The sequence below is a fragment of the Lucilia cuprina genome, chromosome 5 (assembly GCF_022045245.1).
Source record: "Lucilia cuprina isolate Lc7/37 chromosome 5, ASM2204524v1, whole genome shotgun sequence".
In the NCBI taxonomy this organism is placed as follows: domain Eukaryota; kingdom Metazoa; phylum Arthropoda; class Insecta; order Diptera; family Calliphoridae; genus Lucilia; species Lucilia cuprina.
The window spans coordinates 32,553,740-32,577,398 of NC_060953.1; the positions used below are offsets into that span (position 1 = coordinate 32,553,740).

A 23,659-nucleotide genomic window follows, 5' to 3' on the forward strand; every position below is an offset into this window, starting at 1 on the left:
AACGAAGTTTCAGACATTGAAGTTGTTTCATAATATATACGAAACTGTATGAAATATAATGCACAATTTTAGAAAAATGCAATAAACGAAATTTTTGTTTTATTTAATTAAATATTAGTAATACAAAAATGTTGTTTTATTTAATTAAAGAAAGATTCACGTACTTTCGTACGTAAACAAATTAAATAATATTTTGTATTATATATGAAATTTTGGTAAATATTATGAAAAAAAAGTAGTTACTTTTTTTGTTTTTGTAAAGTTTATCATAAATTATTTTCAATTTAGGCTGAAATTATTCTTGAATTAATTCTTTTTTAAATTATTATGTTCAAAAGTTTAAAAAATATCTGCCGACTTTCAAAAAATGGTTTAATATCTATAATATTCTTTTACATCTTGGAGATATCTAAAGATAAAGTCTGTCCCTAATTTAAGTTGAATTTTTAATAATTTTGTTTGTGTCACGATTGGCTTTGTAAATAAAATAAACTCTTACTGAAATATTAAAAAGAATTAAAACACATTTTATGCCAACCTGAAAAGTATACAAATGAACTTGACCTTGATATTTAAAGCAGGAAGTATATAAAAAAAAAAATGTCTCGTTTTTATATACTGAAACATATACATATATTTGTGTAAAAGCGTGTGAGCGTATATATGTAAAAGATTAGATGACATTGATTATGTGTTTATAACCCTCCCCACCCCCATGCTTTGCATTTTCCAAACACACACGCATATACATACATACTACATATGTACATAAATTGCGGAAATTATCTTTAAATATTTAAGGGTTTCCTTAGGGTTTTAACATGTAGCCGATCGACCCTAACCTAACACAAAAGCATTAGAGAGAATGCGTGGCAATATATTTCAAATACATACATACATCTGTATATGTATGTTAAAATGTATGTATATGTCAAACCAAAAAAAATTATCACAAAACAAGGGTAAAATCATAAAATTAACTTGTATAAACACTTGATGGTTAAAGATTTTTTTTTGCATTTTTTTTAAATCTTTTGAAGGGTAACTAAAAAAGTAATCAACACAATTTTACACTGTAACACCATTTTGGCACACTTCCTTAATGATTCATCTCGTTCGGGGTTCTTCTCCCCTAAAAATCTACTTGTGAAATGAAATGATTCACAGCTGTAGTAGTCAGTCATAAACAATTCTCACATACAAATCTTTATTAAAATTATTTCAACTATTCCAAGGAACTATTACTGTTCAAGGACATATTGCATATAAAAAAGTGTGTTTTATTTTATAGGGATTTTTATGTTTTATTGTGTCGCCCACATTTTATGAGTTAAGAATGAATGTGGTTTTGTTGGTTGGTTAGTTGGTGAAAATTGAGTTTACAACATTATTGCATTTATTGCTGGTTATTTAGCATTAAAGTAAATAAAAACATAAGAGAAAGAGCGGAGGTTAAAGTTTGAACGTCCTGCCACACTAAACACACATAAAATAAAAACTTTATTTAAGGACTCAATATTGTCCTTTTTATTTCCTTTACTGTTATAACTGGTACAACGTGTCACTTTATTATCACTTCTTTCTTTTTTTCACATTTTTTTTCTTTTTTGTTTCGTCTTGTTTGCTTTAAATGTATTATTTAGAACGCCGTCATCAAACAATAAAAATTCATGCTGATTAAAGAAGGGGTTTTCATTTAATTTTACCACTTAACCTTGAAATTATGTTGCTTATTGTTCAAACAAATTTAGGGGGAACTCAAGGTCTTTGCTTTGGTTTTATTATTATGATTATGTTTACGAAAACACACAAAAATAACCTTAGACAACAGAGATTTATTTTCTTTTATTTTATGTATTTAGAATGTATTTGTTTTGTATTTTATAACAAATTTTTCTTACAATTAAAATAAAAATGAATCTGCAAAATGAACAAGTTTTTTTCGTTGTTTTATGAAAAATATAATTAATTGCATAAATCATGTCAAGTGTGCTCCAAAAGTATGCTTTAATTTATAAAAAAAATTGTTTTTATTAATATTATTTTTTTGTGAATTCTCATTTCAAGGTTTAAGTTTATAATTTATTCTAAGTTTTCATAGAAAGATGATTTACTAAATTTCCATTCTGAATTACTACGGCGAATAAACCCGTTCTTATGAAATATTAGTAATTCGATTTGATATATCACCGCCATGTTGTTGTTATTTGTTGAAATACTTGTCTGGTTTTTTAACACATTATTTTCACATAAATATAACATTCATAATCATTTGTCAAAAGTTTTTAGGACAAATTTCTTTTATGAAAAATTGTTGGATAAATAATTTATACATACACTGAAAATACATGAAATGTATATTGCACAAATGCTTCGTTGTTTCGCACCATGAATTTGTTTCGTAATATATACGAAGTTGTACAAAATATTTTATTATAAAGCAAAATAATTTTAGAAAGATTTTATTACATAAATTTTTGTTAAAACAATAATTTGTAAATAATTCGATAGTTTTTTCTATAATTATAAAATAATAAATATTTTCATATTTAATTTAGCTTGAATTTGTAAATGGTTTTTGTGCTGACGTAAAATTAGAAATGGGTTTTATTAAATTATATTTCGTATTATATACGAAATTTTCGTTAATATTACGAAAAATAGTTACGACCTCGTTTTTCGCAATGTTAACTTTCTGGGACTGACGTGGTAGTCTGACAGACACAAAAAAATCAGAAAAAAATTATTTTGTCAATAAACACTGTTTAACATGTATTGTTGTGTCTAAGTTAAAAAAAATATTATAATATATAACAACATAAGCCCATAAACAGAAATAGTGGGTTTTAAAAATGGATCTTAGGAAATACAAGTCTACAAAAAATGTATCGTCAGTAAAATAGTTATAAAATATCCACGTCGGTTCCAAAGGTTTAAGCATGTATTATTTTTAGTGTATGTAATGTGATATTAGTGTATTAAACAAATTCTCCTAATTGTCGGATTGGTAAACTTTTTGTGGTCAAATAAAATCTAATCAAAAATAGTTGGTTGGCAAAATTAGAAAATAGTTGGTTAAAAAATATTTCGCATTATAAATGAAATTTTCATATATGTATGTCATGATAAAAAAGTTAAGATATTTTTGTTAAGTTAAGCATGAATTATTTTCTGTGTAATAAGTGGTACTCTTTGGTAGAATGTATGTGCTTTTGTTTTTAGCCAAACGTGTGCCAATATAAACAAATTCTTAGAATTTGCCGCCATTTTTTACGTTTGTAGATACATATATATTTTATGGTCTTGGTCTAATGATTCAAACGTAGAAAAATAAATAGACACGAGTTTTCCATTTTTGTTTATTTGCGCGCTACTCCTACGATTGTGTATTTTTTTTTTGTATTTAAGTGTAAAATTTCTTGTAAAAGAAATTGTTGTTACTTTTATGGAATATACAATTTACTAGGACAATGTCAATGTCCTTATTTATAATATATAAATATGTATGTATATGTTTGTTTGTATGTATGTGTGTTTAAATATTTGTATACATCGTATGTGTGCTTTGTGCTTGTGTTGTTATCAAGTTCCTAGAGAGCCTGTTTATATCCTTATATTTCATTCATTCAACTTTTATTTTTGTTGTTATTTCTGCTGATTTTACTATTATCTGTATATATGTGTGTGTGCGAAAATTTGCCAAAGTGTTTGTGAGTATGTGTGTTTCTATTCGTGTTGTTTTGGTTTTTATGTTTATGTATTACTTAGTATTGCCTGTTTTGTTTTTTTTTTTTTTGCTCCTGCTTTGAAAAATAGGTTCCGTGTCTGGTTTTGTTGTGTGGGCGTTTTTATGACGTTTTTATAATAATAAAGTTGTGTTGATGATGACTTTGAACTTGATATTTACTTTGAGGCCAAAGAGAAGAGAGTAGAATACAAAATTGGTAAATAAACAAACATAGATACTAACACGTATAAATAATAGAAATTCATAGAATAATTCATAGAAAGGGACATTTATTTGGGTTAATAAAAGTTCATTGCAATCAATTTGGGACATTGAAAAGAACGTTAAAATGATGATATAATAAAGTTATCAATCACATTAGTAAGAAAGTTATTTTTATATGTTAAAATTATTTTTCTTTCGAAAGTTAAGAATACATCGAGACTACATCGAAATTCGAGAAAATAATATTTCTTGATTTGAATATTTCTAAAAAATATAGAAACATTAATAATAATTTATGACAACTATTTATGACACTAAAATGTTTAAAGCATAAATAATATTTCAAGAAAATTTCCTTCAGTTGGTGAATAGAAAATATCGTCAGAGCACTTTCAATTGTTAGTGTAATTGAAAATAAACATAAAAAATAGCGTATCCCAAAATATGTACGTAGGAACCTAAAAACATATTATTGAAGTGTCTACTTCCTGGAAAACAAATCAAATCTAGCTTAGCAACCAAACCACCCCATCTACTTACACATACACACCTAAATCGTACTTAAAATAAAATATTTGACAATAGTATTCTTCTGTGACATATTAAAACTAAGAACATTCTTAAACTAAAAAGATTCTCAAGACCATGGGTTCTTAAATTGTTTAGAGGGAAAATAATTTCTTTAAATTTTTGGGATTTGAAATTTGAAACCTTAAGGAAATCATTATTAAGAATTTTTATTGAATGACAATGGCCTCCAAAAAAAACTATATATTTAAGTGACATCTTAAAAGTTAAGAAGCGCAACATAAGTGCGTAAATTAAAAACAGTTGCGTGTCAACGGTGAGAAAATGACATATAATACAATAAAATTGGATATAATTCTTAAGAAACACATATGTTTTTCGAGCTCATATTATAAATTAAGATCCGCTTGTAAAACGAACTAATACTTGTGTAGTTAGGGTTTACAAAATGTATTTTTAAAAATGCCTATACATACTTACTACATAAAAGACATAAATATCCTTTCTTTACTTCGTTGGGGTTCTAGAAATATTTTTAAAACTTTTCATAATCATATGTGTATTAAATAAATTTGTATGTCTATACATATGTAATATATGTATATGGTTTTTTGTTTCTTTGCTTATTTTACATCTGCATTTTCAACACCCATCAGGCGTAAACACTTCCCCCCATTTAACAAATGTCACTTTTGCTTTAAAAGCAGAAAAAATATTTCTCATATTGTTTTGTTTTTCTTCATGATTTTCATGTGTTTTAAATTTGTATGCATTTACTTCAGTGCATTTATATGTCTCGGGTATTATGCGTGATAGAATCCCAACATTTATGCCTGTTATGGTTGACATGTGCTTGCACAATTAAAATGACAGCCATTTTTTCCTTCCAAACTCACACCAAACCCCAAGTATTTACTTGCTACTGTTGCTTTTCTTTTGGCATGCAAAACTATATATTTAAGTGCAAAAAAAAAAAATAAAATAAAAATAAAATTGTGACACGCGTGCGCTGTTTTTACTAACATGTGTCGAGATGCAAATTCTAGCATTTTAAAAATAAAAACATTTTTTCACAATGCAAGTGCAATTTGTTAGTTTTTCTGTGGAACAACAACAGCTCCTCCTTGAAAATGTTTCAATATTTATTTAAAGAACAAAAATGGAGAAACACGCCATACTGATCTATGTTGCGAACAATGAAAATTTAAGAAAACAACAAAAAATATCCCCTCATAAAATATGTTTAGAGATTAAAAAAGATGGCTGGCTGGCTGGCTGCTTTCTTGTAAACGTTATATTTTTACCTTGATCTTGGTGGCTTATTTTGTTATTAACGCAAAATTTTATAAAATGTAAAGTCTCGATTTTTTTCTAGGAAAATTGATGTCCTTTTTAATAAACAAACTTTTGTATCTTTCAATATATTTTCCCTTTATAAAACCTAAATTTTCCAACTTTCGAAAATAGTTTCCAGAAAAATATCCAGTTTTATACAAACTTTAAAAATTGCATATATGAGACTGTAAAACAATATAACTATTAAGAGCCAATGTTTTATACCCACCTTAAAGTATACCAATAGGCTTAATATCATTTTCTGAAACGATTTAACTTTGTTCTTTCATCTGTCCGTAGATGTAAACCTTGTAATTAAACTCGTGGTCCCAATTTTGAAAATAATTCAATGAAATTTGGTACATGATCTTCTATTGTCCCAGAAACGTATATTGAAAACGGTTAACATCGGTCGATTATTTCACCTAGCCCCCATATATGGCTTTAACCTGCCGAATATGGCTTTTAAGTTAATAATTGTTTATATATTAGTATCTCGACAAAAAGTTGCAAAACTAAGTTCAATATTAGCGTTGATGACCCTCATTTGACCGCAGCCCCTATATAAAGCTACCTTCAAAATATTTATGACTTAAATGTTCACAAATTTATTTAACAAGCTTAAGTATATCTAAGGCAAGGTACACTTCTATTTAACTGCTAAATTAAATTAAATTACATTTTATTTTTATAACTGATGTAGGGTATAAAATTTTTCATTTTCTTGAGAAGAATATATATATATATATAAGTTTGTTATTTCGTTTAGTGGGACCTCGACTTTCCGTGATAGTCGGGACCAGAAGCATTCTGTATAATCGATTTTCCCGGTTAAATGAGTGCCAACTTTGGCTAGTTTTAGATATTTTTATTAATTAATAAATGAATATGTACATATTTATATAAAAATTAAATAATACAAGGATTTTATATTCATAAATAATTTAAAGGTATAAAAAAATTGTTTTGTCAGAAAACAGTAAACAGTAGATAAGGATTTCATGTTATGTAAAAATAATCGTTGTTTGTCTCTTTTTTCCAATTTAGTATTTTCGTTTACCGGGAATTCTCCTTTTCGATTTGTTCTAATTGCTTATAATTACGGATAATAGAGGTAATCACGGTTAAACGATGCTGAAAAATTTTTCCATCTAGGATGGAAAATCGAATCACGGATAATCAAGGTCCTACTGAATAAATGTCGTTTAAATGTCTGTTGGTTTCATTTTGCGTATTTTGTTTTTGTTTTTTATGAGTTTTAGTTTGTTTTTGTTGTTGCTGGCTTTGGTTATATAAATTACAGATATATACATTTATAAAATTAATCTAAATCCTTCATTATCTTATTGTTTTTATGTTTTGTATATTATTGTCACCTGGCAATCCTAAAAAACTCATTATTTCCCCTATAAATTTTAGTACAACAAAAATATTTATATTCACCTCAGTTGTAAACTTAACTAAATATGTTTTAGCAAAGACACTTCCGCCCTATATGACTTTGCTTAACACAAAGATGCCATATTAACTTTGTATGTAATGTGGTAATTTTGTGGCAACTTTGAAAATTGTTTACTAAAAGCGACCTCTACTTGTAAGTTATAAAAACTCTTCTTACCTACAATCAGTATAGACTCCTGTCTACAATCTCAGGTTGAAAGTCACTAAAAAATCGTCATTTTTAAATTGAAATTCTCTTAGTTTTGAATGTATGTCTCAGCCAGTGGTGAGATAAAAATGTTAACTTATATACCCAATCTTAGTCTGGAAGTCCCCAAAAATTCCCATAGTCCTATATGTCTCGCTAAGACATGTCGCTTAAACTGCGTCATCTGGTAGTCAGTGTAAAATAAAACTTATAAAATGTGTCTTTGATAAGCGTACATTTTATGAAATATAGATGGCGCAATAGAGCAGACGCAATCTTAAAAAATGGTAAAATAAGAGATATCCAAACGTCTCCAGAATGTCAAATTACATATAAAAAAAATTTGACATTTATTGTAAGCACATAGAAAAATTTTCACAAATCGTTATCAAGTGTCATTTCAAAGGTGATGCTAGAGAGAGAGAGGTGCTGCGAAAAAGCAGATTTTGCTGCGTTCTCACACAAACACGTGTATTTCTTATGGGAGCTAGGCTGCTGCGTATCCCTAGGCCCACTTTAACTTGACGCAGCACATATAAAAAAATGGTTTTGCTGTACACAGCGAGACGAAATTTCTGTGCACAGCAGGATGCTCTCTTCTGTCTTTTTGAGAGTATTTATTTTTTTTTTTTAATAAATAACAAGTTAGATTCAGCGTTGTCAACTTTAAAATTTCAAAAAGCACCAAATTGAAAAAGCACTAAGATAAAATATTTTTCAGTTTTTAGAGAAAAAATTGTTTTTATATGTACTATAAAAAATTTTAATTTGTTCTTAATTCAGCCATGTGAACGATTGTGGTAAAATTTATTTTTTCGTCGCTGTACTCGTATTTTTAATTAGTCATAAGAGTAAAAGTAAATTATGAACCGATACTTGTAAATTTTGTTTAGTACAGAACTTGTTTCTATCGAATTTAATTTTCATATTTTTAAATAAGGAATACTCGTATTTTCTTTCCTGAAGGGAACCTTATACAGGGACTATGATCAGTTATAGAACAATCCTTATCATAGCTCCATAGGTGCTATGATCAGTTATGGAGCGATCGTAAAACCATTTTATAGTAATATATCTGTGTATATAAGCAATACTTGTACCAATCGGATATCTTAATTTAGTAATGAGTTATGTGCGTTTAAGTAATTCTGGAGAGGACCTTGTATGGGAGCTATAACTAATGGACCTATCGGAAAAAAATTTCTCATTTATATTTCCGTGCATATAAGCAATACTTGCACCAAATTTTACATGGATATCTTAATTTCACAGTGGTGAAATGTTATTAATATACTTTTTTACAATTGTTAAAATAGTAAAAGTTCCAGTGCTACATTCAACCAGTGTTTTTAAAAAAATTGTGAAACATCTTCCTAATCTTAGGCTGGAAATCCACAAAAATCCAATTTTTAAATTAAAATCCAATGCTTCATCTGAAAGCATAGTCGCCATATGATACGCTACACCAGTCAGTATGTTAAAATGTGGATTATAAAAATAGGCGTTTTTAAGTTTATTCCAGAACATTTTTACCTTTTTCAAGAGGGCAAATAGGGAAGTATGGGTAAATATAGGGCCTATACTTATAATTGTTGGTAAAGGAAGTTACGTCTACTTTAAAGTTATTGGTTTTCCAATCAGATTGTAATTGAAATGGATCTGGTTTTGTTTCAAAGAATATTTTCTAAAAATAAGATAAACATAATTTTGTAGCCACAGCAAAAACGCGTTCAATACATAAACATGTACATTTCTTACGGAAGATTTTTGCTGCGATAACCTGTCTCTAACTTATTGAAAAACTTCATCTTTTGAGAAAAACTGGCATTTTTAGAGTAAGGTGTAAAATAAGAGTGGAACAAACAAAACTTAAAAATTAATCAATCAAAAAATTATATATTTTTGAAGAATGAAGTTTAATGTCGCATAATGTCCAAACTACATATCCGATTCTTAGTTAAAAAAACTAAATGCGAGTGAAAGTAACCATCGTATACAGAAGATTTCAATTCTCTGATACCTTTTCCTTTTTAAAGGACTTTCAGAGATATAAATTTTTGCTTAAATTTTTTCAAATATTTATAACTTGTGTTCATGGGCGACAAATTAAGTAGAAAGGTCTCTGTAAATGGCAAAGATAAAATTTATAATATATTTTATTTTTCAAAAATTTTAATTGATAATAAATTTAAAGAACATTATTTACAATTTTTCAACTTGAGAAAATTATAACAATATTTTTTTTAATTTAATTATCTGGATAACAAATTCAAAAACAATTCTTCACCAAAGAAACATATCATTAAAATGTATTTTTAAAATTTTCTTACAAAATTAGGTTATAATGTCAACGACAACGTATAGAAAAATGGTGATACTATATTCTAATTTTAGTGTTAGTATTAGAAAAGTCGAAAATATCTTTTTTATACTTGACTCAAATATGCTTTTGAATTAATTATCCTTATTTAAAATCAATTCTATTGTTTTTTTCTCAAAAGCTAGAACACATAACCATATTATTAATTGATATTTAACGTTATATCCTTGCAGGTTGTTTACGGTCCTGATGGTACTCCTGTGCGTGCTGAATCACGACGAGGTCGTGGAAAAGCTAAAAATCCATCCGGAAATACAACACCAACAACAGGGGTAAGTTTTTCTTAAAGATTTTTTTAATATGCTTAATAAAATAAGATATAGAAATTGCTAAAAGCAAAATTTAGTTGAAAAGAAATTGAAAATAACGTAAAACATACAAAGAAGTTTTGCTGTATTGTAGTAAAAATGACAAAAATTAAACCAATATTTAAACAAATCACCGTCATAATAATAAAAAAATGCCACATTTTTGGTTAAAAATAAAAATATTTTAACTATTAATTACACATGTTTAATATTTTTTTGTCATGTCAAAATACAAAGCATCATAACTCTTAAATATATAAAAAGCCTATTAAACGGTTGTTAACTACTGCAAATGACTATGAATAACTGCCTGTCGTGACAATGAATTTGCACAAAATTTACGCGTAAACACTTTTTTATGAATGTTTGTATAAACGTATGCTCATTATACCAAACATTGCACTTGAGTTTTATCATATGCGGTAGATTTCTTATGTAAAGCAGTTTTTCAATTTCTTTGTTTTTCCCCTTTTTTTCTTTTTTGCAAAGCCATTTAGGCTCGTTTGTATTCAACTTGAAAATGATGATGATTTATGAAATAGTATAAAAGTATTTGCGTGTGTGTGTGTCTTGAAGTATTTTGCAAATGTCTAGCAAATGTCTAACGTCTGCTGTCACAAATTATCAACGTCATCAAAGCCTTAGTCATACATATACATACACTAACACATATTAATCTAGCTAAAAGAAATATGCAGACATGTAGTATGTATTATTTTTTGTTAGACTTATAGAAGTAAAAATCAAAGTCGTTTTTGTTGCTATTCAATATCCCTACAACTACAATAATAACAAGCAAAAATAACATTGGCAACAACAGAAGCCGGAATAAACAAAATGTGTATTCTATACAAAAAGTTGTTGATAAATGAACATTTTAGTTTTTGTCCCAAGAGAACTTTCAAAGAGTGAATTTTTGAAAAGCAAAACATTTCCTGTTGGCAGTTCAATAAAGATGAAAATATCAATTTAGAGTTTTATTAATTTTTAAAACCCGTACGTCCGTTCTCTCAACCTCCAGTTATCGTTTAATTGATAGATATTTTGCCGGTTAAAAGCAACTTGTTTGTGCTTAAAAAATAAATTTCTTAACTCCCTATTTATAATGACTTATTTAAGTACTTACCTAATTGTAAATGAGAGTTACAAGTACTTGCTTCTAATAACAACGCTAATTGAAAACAATGACTTAAAATATGGCTTTCTAACTCATTACTTTTCAATGTAAGTTTTTGCTGTGCATAAACCGATATTGATTAATAACGTTCATGATGCAGAATCTAATAATCGTTCTTAACCTGTTTAATTATTCTGATTAATAAAACATATTTAATTAATGTAAAATATTCCTCACTAAGCCTTCATTAAAGTTTATAAAGCCGGCTCAATTTGTGTAGGAATGTGTTTGAAATGTTTAAGTTTATTTCATTGTCATCACTTGTTGATTGAATAGATGACTTAATCATAAAAAAGCTAAACCAAACTCAAAAGCCGACAAATGTGTGTGTTTACTGGCCATAAAGACGTCTTAAAGAAAGCGACAGCAACAGCCACAAAATCATGTATGCTGTCAACCGACCACCATCAAAGTAAAACTAAAGAAAAAGAGTCATTCAAATGTACGAGTCCAATAAACACACGTCTGAAGAGGAACAGTAAGCAAAAAAAAAAAAACTGAAACGAAAAAAAGGCACAAAGCTCTTAAATTACCACAGACAGTGCCAAACAATTTAAAAAATAATAATACACATTCTTACATACAAACATAACATATGGATAAATATGAAAAGTTACTAGACATACTGGCGCCAATATAATGATGACGACATCATGGATGATGACTAGTTTGTCCGTCTGTTCGTTTATCCATTGGCTGCTTACCGGACGGTGGTGGTAACTTGATGACGATGATACCGATAATAATGGAAAGTGTTTGCCCATAGTAATGATTTTGTTATGGCATTTACACAAAATACTCCAAAGAAAACAACAATTCATTGGCAATGAAATCCAAACCCATCCATTGGTGTCTGTGGCCAGACGACCGTATTTAGTTTATCGTATTCGCATTACGCTGCATGAAGATGATGATCTTTCTCTGAGTGTTGTATCAATTGAAGAAGTAATCAAGAAGAATTTCTTACCATGCGTATTCATCCTTCTTGGAGTTTGAGTATTATAACGTCACCATACTTGAACAGAAAGAAGACATTCCCCAGCGGCATTTGAGCCAATGTTCGTGTTAATACTGCAGACAACTGAAAAGACATTGTGGTCGAAATTACTTTCTTGTTGTTGTTGTCTTTTCCTCAGTAAAATAGACAGTCAATAAGGCAGCCAGTCGTACATCGGACATACAAATGAAGAAAGGACGCACGAATCGTGCCAAACCAAAACAAACTGACGGACCAACTAACTGACATGAAAAAGAGTCAATGCTTAAGTAAGTGGTTTGTTCTTTGATTATTGGTCGGTCGCTCATCGGTCTGCAATGAAACAAGACACATTTTTTATATTTATTCCCATTTTCAACGTCATCAGCACCACCATCAATGGCATGAACATATAATATAACCAAAGCCATCATCGCCATCACCAGCACCATCACCACACTACGTACCATCACCATGTCAAGTAATGTTTAGTTTATTTTTCAAGCAGTCAGTCCAAAGCGCCAGCTTGTATTAAGCTAATCCATATTGCTGGCAGTTGTTGTTTGTCGTCATCGTTGCTGTTATTATTGTTTTTCATGCAACACCATGCGTTACGTTGGCACGTCTCTTCATGAATTTATACAAGTACTTTTAGCAACCGACAAACAGAGATTCAAAATCTTGGTCACACACCACAAACAGTTGGGGGATTTTTTTTTATTATTGTTGTTGTCTTGTCTCGATTTTTTGTTTTGGCAGTACATGTGTGTACATGCCGGTACACATGATTACGATTACGACCAGCAACAACAGCAGCAGCAATAGTGTCAGTTAACAGTGGCATTTAAGCAAAATGCCACCAACATCTAGACATTTAGTTGGACAGACTGCCAACAACTAAATAAACGCCACCAGACACATCACAGACAAACATTGTGCTTTTTCAGTTTTTTTTTCCTTTTTTCATTTCTTTTAAGTCTTTCACGCAACAGAAACAATAAGAACAAATAACAAGGAAATAAAGTTGCTGTAAATAGTTGTGGCAGCAAGCAAGCAAGTAAGCTAGCAGTACAAGTAGTTTAAGGTAGCAATTGCTTGTCTCACGTACAAAGGCTTCAAAGTGGTAGCAAACCATTTAAACATTCATTCATCTGTCCAACGTCCGTCGTACGGTTCTACGTTCCTTACTTACTTTTTAACGTTAACTGCGTTTGTTCGTTTCATTCATTGGTGTTGGTGGTTATGTGGATGATGACGTTCAACGAAAGACTTTTAATGCCAGAAGGGTCTAACTGAGCTTTGTGACGTTTTTTATTATTCTCTTTGTTTCGCCTTAGTTTGAGTGTTTGTTTCTAGCTGTTTGTGTTTTGTGCGAGAAAAAGTTTACAACTTCAATTCAAATGTACAAAAATAACTGCTTTTCTAACTTCTCATGTAAAAAACATCAGAGGTTTAAATACTGAGTTCATTAAAAAGTAAAGAAAGTAAATAATAAATTAATTTGTAATTCATATACACGATATCTAAATCTAGTATATTGTCAAAACAAATCTCTTACAGTGCCTCAAAGTAAAATGTTCCCTAGTTTCATGGAATTTCCAAAACCTCTCTCAAACTAACAACATCCTTTAAGGCTCTGCTTAAACGAACATATGCAAGGGAATTCCAACAGTTTTGAAGATTTCCCTTTATGCAAGTTTTTACTCACTTTCAAACCAACGACAAAAGCAGCACGTGATGTGTTGGGTTAATAAGGCAGCAGAGATTACATAAAAGCACCGCACATCTGAACACAGACAGTAAGCATTATAAAATGTATTACCAGAGTCATAAGCCAGACAAGCGGTCTACTTTTTATGCCAGAACTGAAACAAAAACTTAAACACAAACAAAAGAGAGACGGAAAAGTGTAAGTGGGAAAAAATCATTATTACTAAAAGTATTTAGCACAATGATGATGAGAACTGTAAAGCTGATTTCCTGAATTCAGTTGCTTCATTTTATCAGGAACTTTTACCGTTGCCATTCATTGCCACTGTTGTTGGTGCTAAAAAGCAAAGGAGTTTGATGTTTGGTCGTTTCATGCTTTCCACACCCAATGACTTTGACCTGTTATTGTACTTACGTGTGTGAGTATGTGTGAGGGCTTTCACTGATGACATTGGCCATGAGAGACATTCAAATATTTTTCTCTCCTTTTTATGCTTGGAGTTTTTACTATCGTTTACGTTCTTTTTGTGGCTGTATTATACATCAAGGACGTTAAAGTTTCTTTGAAATGTTTCTTAACGTACAGACTCATGTTCATGTTCACGTATTTCAATAACATCATGCATAATCGTACGCAGTAAAAAGTTCTTTAAAAACCATTACATTACATTTCTTTTATTCAGTTTCAGCTTAATACAGACATTATTATAAAAATAAACTCGTAATAATAAAAAAGGAAAATATCGAGATACTTTTGACATTGATGCTAAAGAAATTGTGATGTTTATGATGACACAGCCACTATGTGGTATCATCATTATGTATGTTGTAAAATGTTATTGCATGTGAAAGAATATGTGTGTGTTTGTTTTGGCTTTGTGTTTTTGTTGAGGAAAAATCTTATTATGGGTTATAAAATGTGAAAAGTAGCTTTCATTGATAACACTTGTTGCTTAGAAAGATTTGAATAGTTTTTTATGATTGTGATTGTTTTGTTAATGAAAAAGAGTTGAACTAGAAGTGTATTTGTTTGAGAGAGCTAGATTAGAAAGTATAAGTTTTTAATATTGTACATAGGTATATATTTAACAGTTATTTTTGAAATGTATGTACTTTTTTAGTTTTAAATATTTTAATTTTAAAAAAAAATTGTTTGCTGACGTTTCTAGCTATTTTACTGGACTAATTACTTTGTTTGACTTAAAAATTCAAAACAAAAATCCAGTAATTGTAGCCGTGACAATCTCTATGTTCACACGCAAGTAAATTTCAACACGCAGCCTTCCAAGTTCTATAAAGGGCTAATTGCATAAATAAATTCAAATTTTTAAATTATCCTACAATTATTTTACTAGCGAAATTAAATATAAAAAATACAATTAAGAATTTTACATTCGGCGTTACCGAATCTTCTATACCTATCATAGTCAGTATGTGTTTAATTACAAGAAATTTAAAAAATATCAAATGGTAAACAAAAAGGATTTTTATTAAATCAGGATGGCGCGTATTTAGTTCTACGTTTCTATGGTCCAAAAAGTAAGCTACGTGTCTAATTTTACGTTTTTATGTTCAATATTCAAAGAAAATTTAAACAGTGTCTTTCGTACATAAGTACATAAAAGTACCAAAACCCCTCTTATATATGAACTTGTTTATTCCGGCCTCTACATTTCCTTATTTCTCTAGGTAATAAGGTAGAAAACTTAAAAAGTTTCAGTTAAAGAACGAAAAAGTACAAAAGGCGACTTTTAGATGTTATAGAAATTTAAAAAAAAATACCCTTTGAGGTTCTTATTTAGTCTGGTTCAAAAAAATACCAATTAAAAATGGTCCTTAGTACCAAATGTGCATATTTAATTTTTTCCATCCCTACTTATTGAACTATTTTGTCGAAAGCATATCTGATAGAATTATTGAAGATTCAGATCCCGAAAAGATCCCAGAATCTTCTGAAAGCAGACGGGAAAATTATATTTTAAAAAGGTGAAGAGCATAAAAACAGGCCTTTAGGTGTTTGTGGCAAACAGATGGATACAATTAAATAAACTCAGAATTGCTTATAAAAATAATTTAAAAAAAAGTTTGTTCAAAAATTTTACTCAGGTTAAAAAAAAACTCACATGCAACAAGTTGTTATTGAAAACTTACTATAGAAAGTAACACTATATCCCTCGGATGCAGCATGACATTTATTTGATTTGAATAGTTTTTTATGTGTCAAGCATTGCTCTGCATGCAAATGGGGAATGGGTAAACATTTATAACCAAATAAATGCCTCTGCCTGTCTAGAGATTTGTTTTTGGCAACATATACAAGCCGCACAATACTATATAGTGTAGCACAGAGTGGCTGGATAAAACCTAATACATATGTATATATGTATGAAAACCCCATCATCCAACAGCGTCAAAGGCAACCTGTAAAAGGGAAACAATAAAAAATATGGAAAAAAGTATTAAACGTGTTTAAACTATAATGGAGATACAATGGTGGTGATGATGATGATGCTAGTTATGGCAGAGATAAGTAATAATGATGATAGTTTTCACCATGTTCTATATTCACACCGATTTTTTGGAGGTACGTGCATAAAATGGCAAAGAAAAAAAGTCCTCAAATTCAAAACAACTCGTACGAGTTGTAGCAACATGCACTTGCTAAACGAAACAACATGGCAAAGTTTTTCTTTCTTTTTTTACTTTTTTGGCGTTTTGTTGTGTCTGTTGCAATTTGAAATGATTGTAGCAACAACCTTCATTTGTCGTTTATTTGCCTTTATACTTTAGAGTAAAAAGAGTTGCTTTCAGAGTAGAATAAAGTTGAACAGAGTATAGGAAAAAAACAGATTGTGTTGCATGAAAAAAGCAGAGTATTGTAACTTTGGCATGACATTGAATGTCGCGTATTCAATGACTACCATTTAGTTGGCAGTGTTTGCTGACACACTTTAACAATATATGTGTATGTGAGACAGTGCAGCTCCTCTAACAAAATTAAAGGAAAGTTGTTTCATTGCAACAACAGCAGCCAGGCAGCCAGCCAGTTCAACAAATAATACAAAATAGTAGCAGCAGAAAATAATAAAAAAGAGTACCAACACATTTTGGCACATGAACAACGCTTAGCTTTTCCTAGCATTTGTCGGAGTTTTTGTTTTTTTATCCACATCATACTTGGTGTTTCTGTAACTTTAACACAATCATGCACATGCACAAAACCATGGTCTCATTTTTTTGGTTGCTGCAGTCGTCCCCTTTGATGCAGTTTGTTTGGTGCAAAAAAAAGTTCTATCTTTTTTGTTGGTTGGTTTACTGTTCCAGTAATACTGTATAGAAAGAGAGATTTAAAACAGAGTAATGTAGACATCCCTGATTGTCTAGTGTATGTAGTAGATGCAATATCTCCTATTAGTATCAGAGTGTATCTGTTTTTTTTTGCTAGTTCTCTGTTGTCCGTCCGTTTATCCAGTCGTCGGTTTGCTCATGAAGTGCGGCCTGGTTAATGTGAAAGTGAAGTTTCCACTTGATCTACATTTTCAGGGTAAACGATGATGTTATTCTATTATATTTTTTTGTATCGTTGCTGTTGATTCTATTTATCTGTATGCCTGCCTTTTCCGTATGTCTGTCCTCTTCAGTTCAGTCTGTCCAATCTTCTATTTGTCGTTATAGATACCTACTTCTATGCATGTATGTATATGTGTATATATCTATGTGTTATGCAGTAGACACATTGACACAGTTTTTATTCATTGTTTGTTTGTATGCATAACTACTCCTCTAATGGACTGAATTTGAATGTCATGCACTCACCCATGTTGTTTGTGTTGTTGCTCCATCCAGCCTTTTTTGCATTCGTGTTGTGGATGTGAAGGTCAACACCATTGAAAAATATTTTTGTTTATTAAAGTTACAACTGTTTAACTGTTGCATATTTCCACATACATCTTTAAATCTATATTTTTTGCAAAAGTGTGGCCAAAATATGATTTAATACTTAGTTTGTACATTTTTGCAACAGTTTAGTTGCAACTAGTTTCAGGCAATACACATGGTTTGATAACTTTTTGTACTATTTTATTTTCACAGCTCTTTGATTGTCAGCTGCGAACATTATTTGGCCAACGACCAGTTTTTTTTTCACGATGTTGCTGCAATGTTGTCATTATATTGTCAGTAGTTTTTGTAATTATACGCCACACTACTTTAGTGGGGATGTTGGATGATGTTTGTAGAATCGCTTAGAATCGTTTTCTGGGCCGATTAAGCTATGTCCGTCTGTTCACTTATAAACACTAATAGCACTTTAAATTCCACATAAATAACTTTGATGTAGATGTAACCAACATTTATAAGGATATGCCCATATTTACCCCTACTCCCCTCTTGAAAAACTCTCTTTTTATCAAAAATAAGTAAAAATATTTAGGAATAAAGTTAACAAACAAATTACTTTTTTTAAATAATCCATATCTTTAACATACTGACTAGTGTAGTAGTATCATATGGTCAGCTATGCCCGACTATACATTCATACTTGATTATAAAATATTGAGTTGAAACCAAATAAGGTTAAGAAATATGTGTCATAATTCACTTTCTATGATTTGCTTAAAAAAATAATTTCAAAGTTTTTTAACTATTAAGGAAATAAAACATTTGTAACAAGTGTTTATCTGAATGAAGAAGATTTCTTTAATTCTATCAATTACCCAAAAAGTATTTGTCAATACAATCAAGTCAATAAACCCTCAAAATGATCTCTTTAGTAAAACGACATACTTATAAAAGTCATTGACCTTTGAACTTTTTATTTCCTAAATACAAAAAAGAAAAATATAAAAACGTGCACTGTAAAACAAATTTGAAACCCTTCAAAAAAATCATTTAACAACCTGTTGCAAATCCAACTTTATCATGCAGCAAAAAACAAACAAGTACAAAAAATCATTTACAAAAAAAAACATGACCCAAGAAAGACAGACAAAAAATACTAGAAAAAAACATTTTATGCAAAAAAGGTCAAACTTTTGAAGTCAAGCAACCCACAAACAGCAAAAACAATCAATTGAATAAGAGAAGATGGAAAAATTTCACAAAAATAGCAAAGGATCAAATTGATTTCTTAGAAGACAACGACAAGAAACAAGAAAAAATTTAACAGAAAGCCACAAAACAACAAAAACACTTGCAATTTGAATTTTATGGAAAAATAGAAACTGTTCAGACACTTTATAGACACAAATGACATTTAATGAAAATAACACGAAATGTTAAAAAATTGGGGAAAAAAGATAAATGAAAACTCAACAAGTTGAAAGATGTTGGGAAAAAAGGACAGACTTCGCAAGAAATGTACACCATGTTGAGTTTTCAACAATTTGTTTAACAAATATATATAAACAGCAGAGAAAAAGGAAAAACAATCCAGTTAAATCAAACAAGTATAAATGTAAATCTCTAGTAAAAGGCTGATGAACTTTCGAAAGATGCCAAAAAAGTTGTATAAGGAAATAAATAAATTACACAATTTCCAAAGCTTACACGTTATTTTACTAGTTTTTAAGCTAAAAAAAAGAGAAAAATTTGTTATAGGTAAGAAATTGTGTTTTTTTTTGTTAGTTTATTTTTTTATATAAAAGGGACTAAAAGCTTAGTCACGTGTTTTTTCCTTCTTGCTAACCAGAAACTACAAAGAAAATTCTTACATTACTTCCTGACACTGATGCTAGTATTACCGCAGCTTACTGATGCCCATTCAAAAAAAGGGTTAAACATAACATTTCTCGTTTTGTATTTATATACAAACAAGGGAAAAAATCTGCAAAAACTTTTTTGCTACTTAAAAGGGTCAAAAGTATCATTCAAAAGGAAAAAATAAAAAAGTAAAAAAGTCAGAATTGTGTAATGAAGTGAACTAAATATAACAAGCCCAGCAGCAGCTAGAAAAGGACGCACATAATGAATTTGTTTAATATTGCAAGAAGATGAACAAGGATTTTTTTCACTTCCTTTAGCCTTGACCTTAATACTTATATTTCCTCTACTTGATGAAGAAAAAAAGGGTCTATTTATAATAAAATAAACAAGGAAAATACGAAAAAAGAGTCTAATAAGGGTTTAAGTTTCAAGGTCGTTGCCAACAAAACAAAAGTGACAAATAAACGTAATACAAGTATTATAAGAAGAAAAAATATAATTCAGTATATTGAAAGAAGTAATGACCTTAACCTAGAACTTGAAATATAAAACTTGTCAAAACAACCTTCATAACTGACACCCATACAACACGCACCATACAAACATACATATGTATGTACATTGAAAGAGATAAGCCTTAAAGCACAATAGGCCTAATATTGTTATTATTGCCCAGTAGAGTAAGGGAGTAAGTGTATTCGTTTTTCATAGTATTTGGCTTAAAAGTTGGCTCGTTTTTATATATATTTTAGATCGTTTATCAATACTACTTGCCGTCGTTTGTAATATAGTGGAAATCCATGGTATTTTTTTTAAGTCATCTAATGTATTGAAAAACAGACCTACTTTTTCCTACTGAAGCTATTTAATCAACCATAAATAATCTATTGTAGACTTCCTTTCACACATACATACTTCTTCCTTGTATGGAAACATATTCAAATATATAAAAAAAGTTATTTTTTACATCGTGTAAAATCGGAAAGAGAGTATCGGTCCAAGACATTCCGAACTGTTGGTTAAAATAAATAAAAAATTTAATCTATACATAAATGTAATCAAACATACGTCAAATGTTGTTGCTGTTATTATTCATGTGATTTTATTGTTTGTAAGTATGTGTATGACTGAGTGTTAGCAACAACAAATGACACTTGGTAACGTTAAAATGTTTGCTACAAAAATGTTACTAGAATTATGTTATTGACGCGATGGTGACTGTCTACCGGCATATTTTGACTCGACAGACTTGGCAGACTTAACCAAATCGACTTTAGCTTTAATACTACAACAACTGTCAATGACAATTGATACATTTGTTTTGTTTTTGTTAAAAAAAGAAATAATGTTTTCTGCTTCTTGAGTGTCTGTCTATAAGTCTGGTGGAGGGTCTACTATAAATGTGCGAAGGCAGTCTAAAAACTTTTAAGCATAAGTTTTATAATTTCATTTTTTGTTAAACTAAATTGGCGAAAAACTTTATAAAGCGATATATGAAAAAAACTTTCATCCTTACATAGTCCCTTAGAATTTCTCAAATATTGTTTCCGAGGAATGTAATACATTGAATAACACTGCTGAAATTGATGTTGGAATAATTTTTTACGTAGGCCTGGCAATGATTTCAGAGACCCGTCCTATCAAATCAATCAATTATTCCCAGCAACTGCATTGGAATCCCTCACCTACATATGTTTTAAATCAACAATTGTTAACTTCTTTTATAGTAATTTTCGCCCATTGGTCCGATTCCAATATGAAGCAAAAATTACTGTTCCGTTTAGCCTCGTACATTTATGTTATTTTGTATGTTTTTTTGTTAGAGACATCAGTTAGACGTTTGCTCATGTTTCATTGCATGCTCTAACAAATTTGCTCGCATACAATGCGAATTAATGTGACTGTTGAGAGCAAAAGCAGCAACATTAACAAATACAGCAAAAATAAAACCAAAAAAGGGGCTCGGCCATGATGTTTTAGTACCCAAAGAACATCAACAGCTATAACATGATTCAACAGTCAACATTCATACATTTTTTATTACTTTTGGTTTCTATGACTAAACATGCATGTTTGGTTTTTCTGTATTTTCATACACAGGGAACAGTAACAAAAACGTCAACGCCTCGGGAGTTAGACGATGACAGCAAAAAAAATTAATAAACAATCAAATACACACACATGCATATTTAAACACATGTAATCTATCGGCAGCAGCAGTCGTCATGTTATAAATTGAATTGTACAAAAATGTTCATACGTACGGACTTCGCAAAAAAACACAAACACACAACTAAACGTAATTTGTATCATTTAAGCTGTTAATACTCATACTAACCATTTAAACACCAAAAAAAACTCAGCCTGCTTATTATTAAATCAAACATTTAGTGTCGACTAAATGTCTAGAAAAAACCAGCTAACAACTGAAGTGAACAGAATTAAGCAAAACTGGTCATGATTGTATGCATGACTGTCTGTTTATATGACGCCAATTGAATAATACTACGTTTAGCTAGTCCACTTTGAGCGTTATTTTTTTTTTCTAATTGAGGTCTAGTGTTGGTTACGCATTTCTTGTTAAAGTTTGTTTTTTGTTTTCTTTACGATTGATTTTTGGATGTGCGTGTAATTATCATGACCATATTTCCATTGACACCAATGTCTAAATCATTTAAAATTGCACTTTCATGGCATGCGTCCAATACTGCTTAGACAGGCCTCTATTTTATTAATAATAACTATCGAAAAATTCCCATGATGGGAAATAAGCTATTAATTGAGAAAAATCTAGTTTAATTAAATTGTTCATGACGTGGCTAATTTTATTAATATACATATATTATTGGGTTAAATTTTTATAAATAGTTTAATAAAAAAGTATATCAAGTTCCCTTATAGAAATTCAGAATCGTTTGACTTTTATTGACACGAATAACTGAACTTTAAACAAAAGTATTCAATAGTTTCAAGTAAAGTTTTTTCATTAAAAATCTATGAAAACGAACACTGCCCTAAAATTATGCTTTGTTATTAAAACAAAGATTATTAAAATTCTATTGCTTTAGTTCAACTGATATTTTAGCATATATAATACAAAAACTTATTGCCATAATTTTTTTAACTTCAAGGATATTTAAAATTTAACAATTAAAGTACCTCTTAAAAATATTTGCATAATTTCCAAAATAAATTACTATTTTAGGTAATCTTTCCCTTTCAGGCTTAACATTTAAACATTTTATGTAAATTTTACAAAAATATACATAATTTATAGTTCTTCCATTTTAATTAAGTTTTTTTAATTAAAAATTTTAATGTCAGTTCTCAGTCTCTACATAACACAACCCCCCCCCCCCCAAAAAAAAAGCAAATTAGTGTTCAGGGCATAAATGGGGAAAAAGCAACAACTAATTTATAATATTCATTTTAAAGCTTAAATTCCTTAAAAAAACAAATGAATGTCATTAATCAAAGTTCTACAGTGAAACCTAAAGCTATGGAAATAAAAACAACAAAAACTAATAAAACTAGCAACAACAAAATGAGAGAAAATAATGAAAAGATAGATGAGTCTCTCATATGGCAAAGTATTATTCATAAATAATTGCTTGTACTTGACATGTTCGTCATTAGACAAAAAACACACACACAATCATACTAAACAACTATAGTAACGACCAGCTACAGCAACAAAAAAAGTTATTAAGCAGTTTTGCATATGTGTATTTGCATGTAAATCCTTCCAAACCCAATGAACAGTAGAATTGAAAGAATAATTTGAAATGAGTTTTTGCTATTTAAGCTTGATTTTGATAATGGTTTCAGTATAATTACACAGTGAAAAAATAAACGAAAGTTGATATACCTGTGAATTAATACCATATAACTGGAAGGTGAATCTGAGTAGAATAAGAATCTATTTCTGAAATTTTGCAAACA

At 29.6% G+C, this 23,659-nt stretch overlaps 1 protein-coding gene across 4 annotated transcripts in view; it reads left to right on the forward strand.

Moving 5' to 3' along the window:
- LOC111674877 (DNA N6-methyl adenine demethylase) overlaps positions 1 to 23,659 on the forward strand; it is a 168,851-nt gene that overhangs the window by 29,510 nt on the left and 115,682 nt on the right. For all 4 annotated transcript variants that reach the window (XM_046951021.1, XM_046951024.1, XM_046951022.1 and 1 more), the window contains one exon: positions 10,017 to 10,115. In XM_046951021.1, coding sequence (XP_046806977.1) covers positions 10,017 to 10,115 — 99 coding nt within the window. The remainder of the gene's footprint in view (positions 1 to 10,016; positions 10,116 to 23,659) is intronic.